Source organism: Schistocerca serialis, chromosome 1, assembly GCF_023864345.2.
Source record: "Schistocerca serialis cubense isolate TAMUIC-IGC-003099 chromosome 1, iqSchSeri2.2, whole genome shotgun sequence".
In the NCBI taxonomy this organism is placed as follows: domain Eukaryota; kingdom Metazoa; phylum Arthropoda; class Insecta; order Orthoptera; family Acrididae; genus Schistocerca; species Schistocerca serialis.
In genome coordinates, this window is record NC_064638.1 from 113,770,566 (window position 1) to 113,786,841 (window position 16,276).

The 16,276-nt window shown below is 40.5% G+C and overlaps 1 protein-coding gene across 1 annotated transcript in view; it reads left to right on the forward strand.

The window, feature by feature from the left end:
- Nucleotides 1-16,276, forward strand: part of LOC126463070 (transmembrane protein 120 homolog) — a 65,359-nt gene that overhangs the window by 16,911 nt on the left and 32,172 nt on the right. The window contains exons 3-4 of the mRNA XM_050096124.1: nucleotides 10,260-10,436; nucleotides 11,897-11,989. Of these exons, the coding sequence (XP_049952081.1) occupies nucleotides 10,260-10,436; nucleotides 11,897-11,989 (270 nt within the window). The remainder of the gene's footprint in view (nucleotides 1-10,259; nucleotides 10,437-11,896; nucleotides 11,990-16,276) is intronic.

The following is a 16,276-nucleotide window of genomic DNA, read 5'->3' on the forward strand; positions in this document are numbered from 1 at the left end:
ACACTGCAGTGCAAATGCTGTAGTCGGCACAGTTGCTTAAACTAATCGGACAGCGTGGTTGAGTCTTGGTGACATCACGTGGCGCTGTTGTTTCTTACTAATCACATTGTATCCAGTTCTATCCAACTAATATGTCAGGATCACCAATAAATGTTGGGTCTTAATCAAGAAATTTATTCCTGACATTTAACACGAGTAAGCGATATCTCCCCCCCATGAACCATGGACCTTGCCTTTGGTGGGGAGGCTTGCGTGCCTCAGCGATACAGATAGCCGTACCGTAGGTGCAACCACAACGGAGGGGTATCTGTTGAGAGGCCAGACAAACATGTGGTTCCTGAAGAGGGGCAGCAGCCTTTTCAGTAGTTGCAGGGGCAACAGTCTGGATGATTGACTGATCTGGCCTTGTAATAATAACCAAAACGGCCTTGCTGTGCTGGTACTGCGAACGGCTGAAAGCAAGGGGAAACTACAGCCGTAATTTTTTCCGAGGGCATGCAGCTTTACTGTATGATTAAATGATGATGGCGTCCTCTTGGGTAAAATATTCCGGAGGTAAAATAGTCCCCCATTCGGATCTCCGGGTGGGGACTACTCAAGAGGATGTCTTTATCAGGAGAAAGAAAACTGGCGTTCTACGGATCGGAGCGTGGAATGTCAGATCCCTTAATCGGCCAGGTAGGTTAGAAAATTTAAAAAGGGAAATGGATAGGTTGAAGTTAGATATAGTGGGAGTTAGTGAAGTTCGGTGGCAGGAGGAACAAGACTTCTGGTCAGGTCACAAAATCAAATAGGGGTAATGCAGGAGTAGGTTTAATAATGAATAGGAAAATAGGAATGCGGGTAAGCTACTACAAACAGCATAGTGAACGCATTATTGTGGCCAAGATAGATACGAAGCCCGCACCTACTACAGTAGTAAAAGTTTATATGCCAACTAGCTCTGCAGATGACGAAGAAATTGAAGAAATGTATGATGAAATAAAAGAAATTATTCAGATTGTGAAGGGAGACGAAAATTTAATAGTCATGGGTGACTGGAATTAGTGTAGGAAAAGGGAGAGAAGGAAACATAGTAGGTGAATATGGATTGGGGCTAAGAAATGAAAGAGGAAGCCGCCTGGTAGAATTTTGCACAGAGCACAACATAATCATAGCTAACACTTGGTTTAAGAATCATGAAAGAAGGTTATATACATGGAAGAACCCTGGAGATACTAAAAGGTATCAGATAGATTATATAATGGTAAGACAGAGATTTAGGAACCAGGTTTTAAATTGTAAGACATTTCCAGGGGCAGATGTGGACTCTGACCACAATCTATTGGTTATGACCTGTAGATTAAAACTGAAGAAACTGCAAAAAGGTGGGAATTTAAGGAGATGGGACCTGGATAAACTGAAAGGACCAGAGGTTGTACAGAGTTTCAGGGAGAGCATAAGGGAACAATTGACAGGAATGGGGGAAAGAAATACAGTAGAAGAAGAATGGGTAGCTTTGAGGGATGAAGTAGCGAAGGCAGCAGAGGATCAAGTAGGTAAAAAGATGAGGGCTAGTAGAAATTCTTGGGTAACAGAAGAAATATTGAATTTAAATGATGAAAGGAGAAAATATAAAAATGCAGTAAATGAAGCAGGCAAAAAGGAATACAAACATCTCAAAAATGAGATCGACAGGAAGTGCAAAATGGCTAAGCAGGGATGGCTAGAGGACAAATGTATGGATGTAGAGGCCTATCTCACTAGGGGTAAGATAGATACTGCCTACAGGAAAATTAAAGAGACCTTTGGAGAAAAGAGAGCAACTTGTATGAATATCAAGAGCTCAGATGGAAACCCAGTTCTAAGCAAAGAAGGGAAAGCAGAAAGGTGGAAGGAGTATATAGAGGGTCTATACAAGGGCGATGTACTTGAGGACAATATTATGGAAATGGAAGAGGATGTAGATGAAGATGAAATGGGAGATATGATACTGTGTGAAGAGTTTGACAGAGCACTGAAAGACCTGAGTCGAAACAAGGCCCCCGGAGTAGACAACATTCCATTGGAACTACTGACGGCCTTGGGAGAGCCAGTCCTGACAAAACTCTACCATCTGGTGAGCAAGATGTATGAAACAGGCGAAATACCCTCAGACTTCAAGAAGAATATAATAATTCCAATCCCAAAGAAAGCAGGTGTTGACAGATGTGAAAATTACCGAACTATCAGTTTAATAAGTCACAGCTGCAAAATACTAACACGAATTCTTTACAGACGAATGAAAAAACTAGTAGAAGCCAACCTCGGGGAAGATCAGTTTGGATTCCGTAGAAACACTGGAACATGTGAGGCAATACTGACCTTACGACTTATCTTAGAAGAAAGATTAAGGAAAGGCAAACCTACGTTTCTAGCATTTGTAGACTTAGAGAAAGCTTTTGACAATGTTGACTGGAATACTCTCTTTCAAATTATGAAGGTGGCAGGGGTAAAATACAGGGAGTGAAAGGCTATTTACAATTTGTACAGAAACCAGATGGCAGTTATAAGAGTCGAGGGACATGAAGGGGAAGCAGTGGTTGGGAAGGGAGTAAGACAGGGTTGTAGCCTCTTCCCGATGTTATTCAATCTGTATATTGAGCAAGCAGTAAAGGAAACAAAAGAATAATTCGGAGTAGGTATTAAAATTCATGGAGAAGAAATAAAAACTCTGAGGTTTGCCGATGACATTGTAATTCTGTCAGAGGCAGCAAAGGACTTGGAAGAACAGTTGAATGGAATGGACAGTGTCTTGAAAGGAGGATACAAGATGAACATCAACAAAAGCAAAACAAGGATAATGGAATGTAGTCTAATTAAGTCGGGTGATGCTGAGGGAATTAGATTAGGAAATGAGACACTTAAAGTAGTAAAGGAGTTTTGCTATTTGGGGAACAAAATAACTGATGGTCGAAGTAGAGAGGATATAAAATGTAGACTGGCAATGGCAAGGAAAGTGTTTCTGAAGAAGAGAAATTTGTTAACATCGAGTATAGATTTAAGTGTCAGGAAGTCATTTCTGAAAGTATTTGTATGGAGTGTAGCCATGTATGGAAGTGAAACATGGACGATAAATAGTTTGGACAAGAAGAGAATAGAAGCTTTTGAAATGTGGTGCTACAGAAGAATGCTGAAGATTAGATGGGTAGATCACATAACTAATGAGGAAGTATTGAATAGGATTGGGGAGAAGAGAAGTTTGTGGCACAACTTGACCAGAAGAAGGGATTGGTTGGTAGGACATGTTCTGAGGCATCAAGGGATCACCAATTTAGTATTGGAGGGCAGCGTGGAGGGTAAAAATCATAGAGGGAGACCAAGAGATGAATACACTAAGCAGATTCAGAAGGATGTAGGTTGCAGTAGGTACTGGGAGATGAAAAAGCTTGCACAGGATAGAGTAGCATGGAGAGCTGCATCAAACCAGTCTCAGGACTGAAGACGACAACAACAACAACAACAACAACAACAACAACAAGCGATATCTGTAGATACAACATAGCAACCAAGGAAGTTCTCATGCTTATGGTCACGCTAACACTGTTAACATGCATTACAACACTTATGACTTTGAACACTTTGTGTTATGATAATCTTTCATTGTGTACACTGTCACTGTAGTTCTTACTACTGGTAGTCTGTTGCAGTGCCTGGAAGATGCACCAATGTTGCCAGTTCTCTGCCATGCAAGTGTGGGGTACTCGGCCCACTACAAAACTTCCCCTGCAGGGAGAAACAAACAATAATTGTTAGTTTATGAAATTGACCCTGGGTCCAGGTGGAATTTTACTCATCATCTGCATTGTTTTTCCACAGTTGTTCCTCTGGTACAGTATGATCCTCGACTGAATGATTTGTTAATTCCGCCTAAGTTGCTGGGGGTGGGGGGTGTTCGTGAGCCAATCCAGTAACGGCCGACAGTTTTGCTGTGTCTTCGGAGCTTAGATTGGCTGGTTTACATAGAGTGATGGAAATGACTTTCTTTCCCCCTTTTAACTGAAGAGTCAGTGTCCTTTAATCCCATTCTTCAGTCGGCTACATGTATTAGTAAGATGGTTCTGAAGTTTAATGAAACAGACCTTGACGCAAATAGCTGTGTTACATTGTAGGTGGATGTGTGAAGATACTGATTGTAACTTTCCCATCTTCTTCTGGCATTATATTATGAATCCAAGTGTTGTGTAGGGGTGTGTTACAGATGGAAGAAGGAACTCTCCCAGCAATTGCAAAAGCTTATCATTCAAGAGCGTTGCCTTAGATGCTTTACGTTTCTTCTTCAAGACACTGCGCAGTCTGGGCAGTGCTAGTTGTGTTGAAGATCAAGTCGCAAGGAACAGATTTGCTGCCTTAAGTAAACAACATATACATTCTACCACAAAATTAAAAGCTGTGTGATATGGTGTGCATGTGTGTCACGGTACAGAACACCTGTGCCTGTCATTGGCACCTTTCATTGGATGTAACCTGTTCTGGGCAGCCAAAATGTGGTATCCAGGTCAAAGTAAAGGTGTGGGCCACAAATTCCACTTCCTGAGATTATAACTTCTGGCCATCTCGTGATCTTGTCAGTCTGTCGGACGATAGCAGAAGTTGTAGGAAAAGGTGGTGAGATAATGTTAACCACATTTAGGTGTGCAGAACATGTCGTGAGTAGCAATTTTTAGAGTGGTACTTGTACATAGCATATTGTTTTGCAACTCAGACGCACTCTTGGGGTCCATGAGCAAGCCATTTTGCATGCCAGGCAATTCAGTGTTTTGTCACCAGTGCCCTCATAATGCAGAGCTTGTAAGACTCAGTCCATGCAAGGACTTGAATATGCAGTGACATAGCGATTCCAGTACATGACCTGGGCAAGCATGTGGCTCCTGCATTGGTTTCTGGATGTGGCATGTGCCATAATTGAAGGGCTGATAGTTCTTTAAACAAACCTTCAGTTGTGCCACTGCCAGCTCTTTCAGATCTTGAGATATGGTGCCAACTCACAGCAGTGCACCATGACTCATGTATTCAGTGCTGCTGATGTGCCAAATTTGAGTCATGAATCGGGTGTTGAAATTCAGGTGATTTTGTTGGGCTGGCTGATAATTGTCTGAAGTTACATGTTCCAGTTACATTGGGTTCATCATTTGTGGGGTTCAAATAAGTGTAGATGATGTTGTTGTTGTTGTTGTTGTGGTCTTCAGTCCTGAGACTGGTTTGATGCAGCTCTCCATGCTACTCTATCCTGTGCAAGCTTTTTCATCTCCCAGTACCTACTGCAACCTACATCCTTCTGAATCTGCTTAGTGTATTCATCTCTTGGTCTCCCTCTACGATTTTTACCCTCCACGCTGCCCTCCAATACTAAATTGGTGATCCCTTGATGCCTCAGAACATGTCCTACCAACCGATCCCTTCTTCTGGTCAAGTTGTGCCACAAACTTCTCTTCTCCCCAATCCTATTCAATACTTCCTCATTAGTTATGTGATCTACCCATCTAATCTTCAGCATTCTTCTGTAGCACCACATTTCAAAAGCTTCTATTCTCTTCTTGTCCAAACTATTTATCGTCCATGTTTCACTTCCATACATGGCTACACTCCATACGAATACTTTCAGAAATGACTTCCTGACACTTAAATCAATACTGGATGTTAACAAATTTCTCTTCTTCAGAAACGCTTTCCTTGCCATTGCCAGCCTACATTTTATATCCTCTCTACTTCGACCATCATCAGTTATTTTGCTCCCCAAATAGCAAAACTCCTTTACTACTTTAAGTGCCTCATTTCCTAATCTAATTCCCTCAGCATCACCCGACTTAATTAGACTACATTCCATTATCCTTGTTTTGCTTTTGTTGATGTTCATCTTATATCCTCCTTTCAAGACACTGTCCATTCCATTCAACTGTTCTTCCAAGTCCTTTGCTGTCTCTGACAGAATTACAATGTCATCGGCGAACCTCAAAGTTTTTATTTCTTCTCCATGAATTTTAATACCTACTCCGAATTTTTCTTTTGTTTCCTTTACTGCTTGCTCAATATACAGATTGAACAACATCGGGGAGAGGCTACAACCCTGTCTTACTCCCTTCCCAACCACTGCTTCCCTTTCATGCCCCTCGACTCTTATAACTGCCATCTGGTTTCTGTACAAATTGTAAATAGCCTTTCGCTCCCTGTATTTTACCCCTGCCACCTTTAGAATTTGAAAGAGAGTATTCCAGTCAACATTGTCAAAAGCTTTCTCTAAGTCTACAAATGCTAGAAACGTAGGTTTGCCTTTCCTTAATCTAGCTTCTAAGATAAGTCGTAAGGTCAGTATTGCCTCACGTGTTCCAGTGTTTCTACGGAATCCAAACTGATCTTCCCCGAGGTTGGCTTCTACTAGTTTTTCCATTCGTCTGTAAAGAATTCGTGTTAGTATTTTGCAGCTGTGACTTATTAAGCTGATAGTTCGGTAATTTTCACATCTGTCAACACCTGCTTTCTTTGGGATTGGAATTATTATATTCTTCTTGAAGTCTGAGGGTATTTCGCCTGTTTCATACATCCTGCTCACCAGATGGTAGAGTTTTGTCAGGACTGGCTCTCCCACGGCCGTAAGTAGTTCCAATGGAATATTGTCTACTCCGGGGGCCTTGTTTCGACTCAGGTCTCTCAGTGCTCTGTCAAACTCTTCATGCAGTATCTTATCTCCCATTTCATCTTCATCTACATCCTCTTCCATTTCCATAATATTATCCTCAAGTACATCGCCCTTGTATAGACCCTCTATATACTCCTTCCACCTTTCTGCTTTCCCTTCTTTGCTTAGAACTGGGTTTCCATCTGAGCTCTTGATATTCATACAAGTCGTTCTCTTATCTCCAAAGGTCTCTTTAATTTTCCTGTAGGCGGTATCTATCTTACCCTTAGTGAGATAAGCCTCTACATCCTTACATTTGTCCTCAAGCCATCCCTGCTTAGCCATTTTGCACTTCCTGTCGATCTCATTTTTGAGACGTTTGTATTCCTTTTTGCCTGTTTCACTTACTGCATTTTTATATTTTCTCCTTTCATCAATTAAATTCAATATTTCTTCTGTTACCCAAGGATTTCTACTAGCCCTCGTCTTTTTACCTACTTGATCCTCTGCTGCCTTCACTACTTCATCCCTCAAAGCTACCCATTCTTCTTCTACTGTATTTATTTCCCTCATTCCTGTCAATTGCTCCCTTATGCTCTCCCTGAATCTCTGTACAACCTCTGGTTCTTTTAGTTTATCCAGGTCCCATCTCCTTAAATTCCCACCTTTTTGCAGTTTCTTCAGTTTTAATCTACAGGTCATAACCAATAGATTGTGGTCAGAGTCCACATCTGCCCCTGGAAATGTCTTACAATTTAAAACCTGGATCCTAAATCTCTGTCTTACCATTATATAATCTATCTGATACCTTTTAGTATCTCCAGGCTTCTTCCATGTATACAACCTTCTATCATGATTCTTAAACCAAGTGTTAGTTATGATTATGTTGTGCTCTGTGCAAAATTCTACCAGGCGGCTTCCTCTTTCATTTCTGTCCCCCAATCCATATTCACCTACTATGTTTCCTTCTCTCCCTTTTCCTACACTCGAATTCCAGTCACCCATGACTATTAAATTTTCGTCTCCCTTCACAATCTGAATAATTTCTTTTATTTCATCATACATTTCTTCAATTTCTTCGTCATCTGCAGAGCTAGTTGGCATATAAACTTGTACTACTGTAGTAGGTGTGGGCTTCGTATCTATCTTGGCCACAATAATGCGTTCACTGTGCTGTTTGTAGTAGCTTACCCGCATTCCTATTTTCCTATTCATTATTCAACCTACTCCTGCATTACCCCTATTTGATTTTGTGTTTATAACCCTGTGGTCACCTGACCAGAAGTCTTGTTCCTCCTGCCACCGAACTTCACTAATTCCCACTATATCTAACTTCAACCTATCCATTTCCCTTTTTAAATTTTCTAACCTACCTGCCCGATTAAGGGATCTGACATTCCACGCTCCGATCCGTAGAACGCCAGTTTTCTTTCTCCTGATAACGACATCCTCTTGAGTAGTCCCCGCCCGGAGATCCGAATGGGGGACTATTTTACCTCCGGAATATTTTACCCAAGAGGACGCCATCATCATGTAATCATACAGTAAAGCTGCATGCCCTCGGGAAAAATTACGGCTGTAGTTTCCCCTTGCTTTCAGCCGTTCGCAGTACCAGCACAGCAAGGCCGTTTTGGTTATTGTTACAAGGCCAGATCAGTCAATCATCCAGACTGTTGCCCTTGCAACTACTGAAAAGGCTGCTGCCCCTCTTCAGGAACCACACATTTGTCTGGCCTCTCAACAGATACCCCTCCGTTGTGGTTGCACCTACGGTACGGCTATCTGTATCGCTGAGGCACGCAAGCCTCCCCACCAACGGCAAGGTCCATGGTTCATGGGGGGGTGTAGATGATATTTGCGTAATTATGTACAGAGTTGAACTTTAAACTGCAGTCTGGCCAGGTCACTGCCTAATTGTAGATACTGGCAATCTTACTGCAGGTAGTTGGCCAAAGTACCTGGTAAATCCCTCACTGATGTTTTCTGATGTATGATCTGGGAGTATGGGGTGCTGGGACTGCCACAAGTAAAATTATGATGCCCCACCTTCCATTCCTTCTTTGTTCACAGAATCATCTTTGCTGAAAAACAGCCAACTGTATTTTAGTTAGTGCATTGGAGGGTATCTGAGGTAGAGATACAGGTCTCCTCCACCTTGTTAAGTCCAGGACTGCATAATGTGATATGAATATTGTTGAATATCTTTCATGTATTAAAACACATGCCTACAGTTGTACACTAATTTGGTAAACTGAAGGGGTTGGCAAGTAAAGTGCTAAACCACAACAGCATATTTAGTAGCTGTATGTTATGTGTTTGGTTTAATTCAAAGGAAAGAACATAATACAAGATAAAATAATTTGAAAAGTAGACACCACTTTCCAGCAGTGCATATAGAACTGCTTGTTATTAGCATGTGATGAATTCGAAAATGCAAAGATACTATGATCAGACTAATCTTTACGAAATTGGGGGTTAGCACTTCCTTCTGCTAATCACTTCAGTTCATGTTGTTACCATGGAAGATTTAATGTATACTATAAAATTTGCTTTCTATGGATGCTATTTGCTTGTAAATATTTTATGACAGCTACATATGCACCAGAATCAGTTCTACCATTGACATTGTTCCTTGCCTTTATTACATTGTTCCTCACCTCTGTTTTGTGACATTGTTCAAACTCGGAAAAGGTAAAACAATACAAGCTAACAGATGTATGTTTCATTGGGAAGGACAATGGAAAACTCTGTTGAGGGCCTTAAACCATCTCCTCCTCCTCCTCCTCCTCCTCCTCCCACTGAACTTTCAGTGTAACAGAAAACATTAAAGTTCACATCACAAAGAGACGTGACATGTGATACACAAATTGGAAAGACCTTTTTCTTATATCCAGTCATTCACTGTGAAATGAGATGCTAATTAAATGTTGGTGAAAATGGTTGCAATAGCTTGACTATTCTGTTTGACAACGTTCTTCTGGTTTTGAGGGATTGGTATCTGTCCAGTCTTGTTGATTGATTACCTTTCCATTACAAGCAGCTTTGTTTAAATATATGTAACCCACTTGCACTATCCAGTACTGTATCCAGTTAATTGTGCACCAACAATAAGCATTCATTAGAAATTAGGATTTTTCACTATTTTCATCACAGTCTGACAAAGTACCCGAGAGTATTAATAATTTCCTTGTTTTGTGGCATCCAGATGGATTTCCATTACATTTCTGTCAAAATTCTGAGTGGGGAATTGTCTTAAACTTGATTGGACACAATTTTCTCACACTCCCAGTGTAAGCTTAAAAAAATTAATTTTTTTTACTATTTGTGGAGCAAGTGTTCAGCTTAAATCGTTGTATCACTTCACAAACATGCTATGTTACATAACAAATATAGTTACATTATTTTTAACATGATTGCACTCTAAAATTAAGATGTTAAATACTTGAATTGTCTTTTGAGTTTGTGTTGTTGTGGCAATTACAAATCTACTCCTCATGTTTCTGTAACAGAAATCTGAATTTTTTAATGAGTCTGTGTACTACTGTACCTTCAATGAGTAATTATAATATCCTACATTTATTATGGGATGTTAAAAATACTTTTCTTAATAATCTTACTTTTTCAGATTAAGAAAAAGAGCTGAGGAGAAAGATGTGAAGACTGTTTCGGACCTGGATAAGGACTTGCAGCGGAGAGAGGTTAATTTAAATGAAATAGAGCAATGTTTACCAAAGCCGAATGGTCTCTATTTGAGAATTATTGTGGGAAGTGTGAATGTTTCCATTCTCAACAAAAATGACAAGTATGACAAAATTTCATCGTAATAAATTTTACTGATCTGTTATTAACTAAATGTAATAGTTTTTAGCAGCACTTCTTGTTAATAAATAATTTTTCGTTACTATGAAATGAATGAAATGATATGCAACTGTAGGACAGGATCAATATCAGTGCATCGTTGTTCTTATTGCTGAGAGTCAGTTAAGGGAAAGGTAATTAAGCAATAATTACTTGTGAAGTCGTGTGCTTTGATATCGGATTTCTAGGTTTTCAATCTAGGGAGGCACGTTTATATCCTGACCAAAATTTTTCAGATTTGAAATTGTAATGATTTCCCCATCCTCCAGATTGGTACAAGGATATGTTGAGTAGCCTTTCCCATAAAGCATGCTTTTTTTGTATAGTTCTTTTACAACCTGATTTAGGGATTGGATGTTACACTGTGGCCAAAATTTTGTAAAATGCTTTGACATCTTGTTCCAAGAGATTCTGGTGCTCCCATGTCTGGACCATAACCAGTTAACCGTTTTGGATCCAAAATATTGTCCAAACAAATGTAGATTTGCACCTTCCAATGTAGGGTAGATGTTCAGTTTCATAACAATTAATGGTTTGTTACTGAAGCTCTGCATTGGGTGGTTTTACTGAAACTTCAATAATTCTGAGGTGTACCTGCTTGTCATCATCAGATGATAGTCTGTTAAAGTGGTTAAATGAAACAATGCCATACTTTTTTGAAATCATTATAGGGGATGTAACAAGGGTGCATTGTTTCTCATTAAGAAAAGATGCTCTGTATCCATTGTTGAAGAAATACAGTAACAGTTACATTCATAAAGAAAATATCTTTGGTAACGGCCTTTTGGGAGCTTCTGCCTAATTATGTCACCAAGGTAGTGACAATCTACACAGCCAGCCATTACAACACAATAAAAGGAATGTAGCAGGTAATTTACCAAAAAGACTAAGAATTGCTTCCTTCTGCTGGTATCAGATATTTGCATGACAGTGGCCAAACACTGATTCAACTGTACATTGTAGCATGGCTGCTGCAGGAGGTACTGAACCATTCTTGCTACAGTTCATTAGTTAAGTCCTGACAGTAATTATGTTGTGAGGGAACACTGATTTACAAGAAGTCATTTTGTATTTGTTGAGCAAAAATCGTCATTTTTGGTTGCAGGTCACTCATTAGTAATGTCACAGCAATTGAATTTTCGATTGTTTGTTGCTATCATTTAATCCAGGCCTTGGAATGAAAGTTCACTGCATTTACAGATGTATATCTTTCTTATTCTTCCATATTTTCTGTATTAGCTAACTCTTTTTAAATGCAGAAATTGTGTTTTTATTTGCCACATCATTAGCTGTTTTGGCTGCTGGTAAGGTGATACTTCCCTTTTTTAATGGTTATTGTTAATATTAACTGCTGACTTTAAATCTGGGATTTTTTAAATTTATTACTATGTTGTTCTTTTTCAGGTTTAGATACAAAGATGAATATGAAAAATTCAAACTGGTGTTAAGTATTATTGGATTTGTTCTCGCTGTTCTGAACCTGCTAGTTAATTTCCGGTGAGTATTGAGTTTCATTTTCAGTTTGTGTAGAAGTAAGAAGTGGCAGGCAGAAGAGCCAAAGTCGAAGATAAGGTTATTGCATTGTGTGCATTTTATCGTGTCTGTAGTTCGATGCAGTTATCCTTCAAACATGCATGCATATCTGAAGGAACACACACTGCTGACACTCTACAGCCATATTAAAAACATGAAATGTATTCACAATTTGCGAATGTGGCTATGCACTAGCTATACCATTTACTAGAAACGCATGATAATTTGTGCTCGAACCCATATTTCCTGCTTCTCACGAGCAGTCATCGTAACTACTTCAGTTATCCGAGCATGCCTCCAGAACCGATCTGTGCTGCAGGGATACTAAGACATAATGGAGTTTGGATCAGTCCTGGAGGCATGCTCAGATGCTGAAGTAATTAAGGAAACTGCTTGCAGTAAGCTGGAAATCCAGGTGCACATTTTTGTGTGTTTCTATTAAATGGTACAGCTGGATATAATTGTATCCAAAAATTGTGAATATGTTTCACGTATCAAAGGTAGGGGACAAGAATGAGAAAACAATTCTAGTAAAAAATTGAGTAAAGAGCAAGAAACCAAAAAGAGAAAGGGAGGATGATTTCAGAATTGAGGGGAAGGGCTGAGAAAAGTAGAAAACAATTGAAAGGGATCTGTTTAATTGTGCCTAAGTGGTTGGTCAGAACCTGGCACTTGGGATTGGTTTGGGCTTCCCATATTGAAGATGTAAGTTACTGGAGACAGGAAGAAGCATCAAAGTTAGTGAATACTGTTGTTAGTGGGCAAATTACAAAGAACCCTTTCCAGCATGGATCAGTCTCAATTTATCAACCAAGATGAGGCAATGTGGCTACAAAACTGCACACTTACACCAGTGGTGTGGTGGTCAGATTTCCTTCTGACAAACCTGATTCAATGTGATTTTCTATGTCATTTAACACAGGTGCTAACTTAATTTCTTCAATAAAGACATAACTGATTTCCTTCTGTCTCTTCTTTTGCTACTGCAATACTGCTGTCTATTTAACATTGTTAGTTTTGCTCAGGCATTGAATTAAAGCTTTCCCTATTGTTTAACCGTATCCGAGGAAATAGTTTGAGAAGGGATTAAGGGTTTGACCAAGATTGGAAGGATGATCAGTGTGTGCCATGATTGATATTAAAATAACAGGCTAAATGGGTATGGGTAGACAACACACACACACACACACACACACACACACACACACACACACACACACTGTTTTAGGGTGAATATTTAGCTCTTATGTGTGATTAATTAAAATAAATCTGTATGTGTACTAGGTTAATATCGTTGTTTTGATATGTCGAAGAACCTGACTTCATATACAGGGTGAGTCACCTAACGTTACCGCTGGATATATTTCGTAAACCACGTCACATATTGACAAAGCGATTCCACAGACTGAACGTGAGGAGAGGGGCTAGTGTAATTGTTTAATACAAACCATACAAAAATGCACGGAAGTATGTTTTTTAACACAAACCTACGTTTTTTAAATGGAACCCCGTTAGTTTTGTTAGCACATCTGAACATATAAACAATATAATAGAAGGAAACATTCCACGTGGGAAAAATTATATATAAAAACAAACATGAGGTGACTTACCGAACAAAAGCGCTGGCAGGTCGATAGACACACAAACAAACACAAACATACACACAAAATTCAAGCTTTCGCAACAAACTGTTGCCTCATCAGGAAAGAGGGAAGGAGAGGGGAAGACGAAAGGAAGTGGGTTTTAAGGGAGAGGGTAAGGAGTCATTCCAATCCCGGGAGCGGAAAGACTTACCTTAGGGGGAAAAAAGGACAGGTATACACTAGCACACACGCACATATCCATCCACACATACAGACACAAGCAGACAATATGTCTGCTTGTGTCTGTATGTGTGGATGGATATGTGCGTGTGTGCTAGTGTATACCTGTCCTTTTTTCCCCCTAAGGTAAGTCTTTCCGCTCCCGGGATTGGAATGACTCCTTACCCTCTCCCTTAAAACCCACTTCCTTTCGTCTTCCCCTCTCCTTCCCTCTTTCCTGATGAGGCAACAGTTTGTTGCGAAAGCTTGAATTTTGTGTGTATGTTTGTGTTTGTTTGTGTGTCTATTGACCTGCCAGCGCTTTTGTTCGGTAAGTCACCTCATCTTTGTTTTTATATATGAACATATAAACAAATACATAATCAGTGCCGTTTGTTGCATTGTAAAATGTTAATTACATCTGGAGATATTGTAACCTAAAGTTGACGCTTGAAACCTCGGACGTTGAGTTGCATGTTGTAACAAACACGGGCTACGGTCGGCGAGCAGCATCTGTAGGGACATGTTTGCGATGACGACCGTGTTTACGAGTGTGGCTGTAGTGCACTGTTGTGGTTTGGTCTAGCTGTCGCAGTGTCCGCATGTAGCGCTTGCTGCTATTGTTATTCTGCATTTGTCACCACATGCAGACCAACTGTAGTACACCGTGTTAACAGACGTCTGTGATAGTGTAGTGTTGTAGGAACTGTGACCATGGTGTATTCGAACTCTGAAAAGGCGGAGATGATACTCATCTATGGCGAGTGTCGACGAAATGCAGCTGAAGCCTGCAGGGTGTATGCAGAACGGTACCCGGACAGCGAGCATCCAACGTGCCGCAAATTGCAAAACACCTACCGCCAACTGTATGCAGGTATGGTCGTAGCACGCAAACGGGTCCATAATAGGCCCGTCACAGGAGAAGCGGGTGCAGTTGGTGTGTTAGCTGCTGTTGCCATTAACCCACACATTAGTACACGGGACATTGCGAGAGCCGGTGGACTGAGTCAAAGTAGTGTCATGCGCACACTGCATCGTCACCGCTTTCACCCGTTTCATGTGTCGCTACATCAGCAATTACATGGTGATGACTTTAATCATCGAGTGCAATTCTGTCAATGGGCATTAACAGAGAATGTGTTGCAGTTCTACCTGTTTACCGATGAAGCAGGTTTCACAAACCACGGGGCAGTGAATCTGCAGAACATGCATTACTGGTCCGTGGACAGTTCTCGGTGGCTCAGACAGATAGAGCGACAGCGACCGTGGACTGTAAATGTATGGTGCGGAATCATTGGCGACCACCTCATTGGTCCTCACTTCATTGCAGGGGCCCAGACAGCTGCAACATACATCGTGTTTCTACAGAATGATCTGCCAACGTTGCTCGAAAACGTCCCACTGGAAACGCGTTGACGTATGTGGTATCAGCTTGGTGGTGCACCTGCACATTCCGCAATTAACACTAGGCTGACCCATTACAGGATGTTCGACGGGCGTTTCATAGGACGTGGAGGACGCCTAAATTGGCCAGCCCGTTCTCCTGATCTTACACCTCTGGACTTCTTTCTGTGGGGTACGTTAAAGGAGAATGTGTACCATGATGTGCCTACAACCCCAGAGGATATGAAACAACGTATTGTGGCAGCCTTCGGCGACATTAGACCAGATGTACTGCGGCGTGTACGACATTCATTACGCCAGAGATTGCAATTGTGTGCAGCAAATGATGGCCACCACATTGAACATCTATTGGCCTGACGTGTCGGGACACACTCTATTCCACTTCGTAATTGAAAACGGAAACTACGTGTGTACGTGTAGCTCACCCCTCATGGTAATGTACATGTGCGTCAGTGAAAAAGACCAATAAAAAGGTCTTAGCATGTGGACGTAATGTGCTGTTCCAGTCTCTTCTATACCTAAGGTCCATCACATTTCCCTTTGGATCCCTACGTAATTCGGTGCTATCCGATACACACGATCGAACAGAGGATGAGTGGTACTCAAGCGTCAAATTTAGGTTACAATATCTCCGGATCTAATTAACGTTTTACAATGCAACAAACGGCACTGATTACGTGTTTGTTCATATGTTCAGATGTGCTAACAAAAATAACGGGGTTCCATTTTAAAAAACGTAGGTTTGTGTTAAAAAACATACTTCCATGCATTTTTTATGGTTTGTATTAACCAATTACACTAGCCCCTCTCCTCGCCTTCGGCCTGTGGAATAGATTCATCAGTATTTGATGTGGTTTACGAAATACATCCAGCGGTAATGTTAGGTGACTCACCCTGTATATGTCAGATTCTTCGACATATCACAATAACAATATTAACCTAGTACACATGCAGATTTATTTTCTTATGTTTTCAATTTATTTATTTTTCATTCTAAGTGGAAAACATGGTAGTGGAAGTAACTCCTGTATTTGCTCCTTTTTTT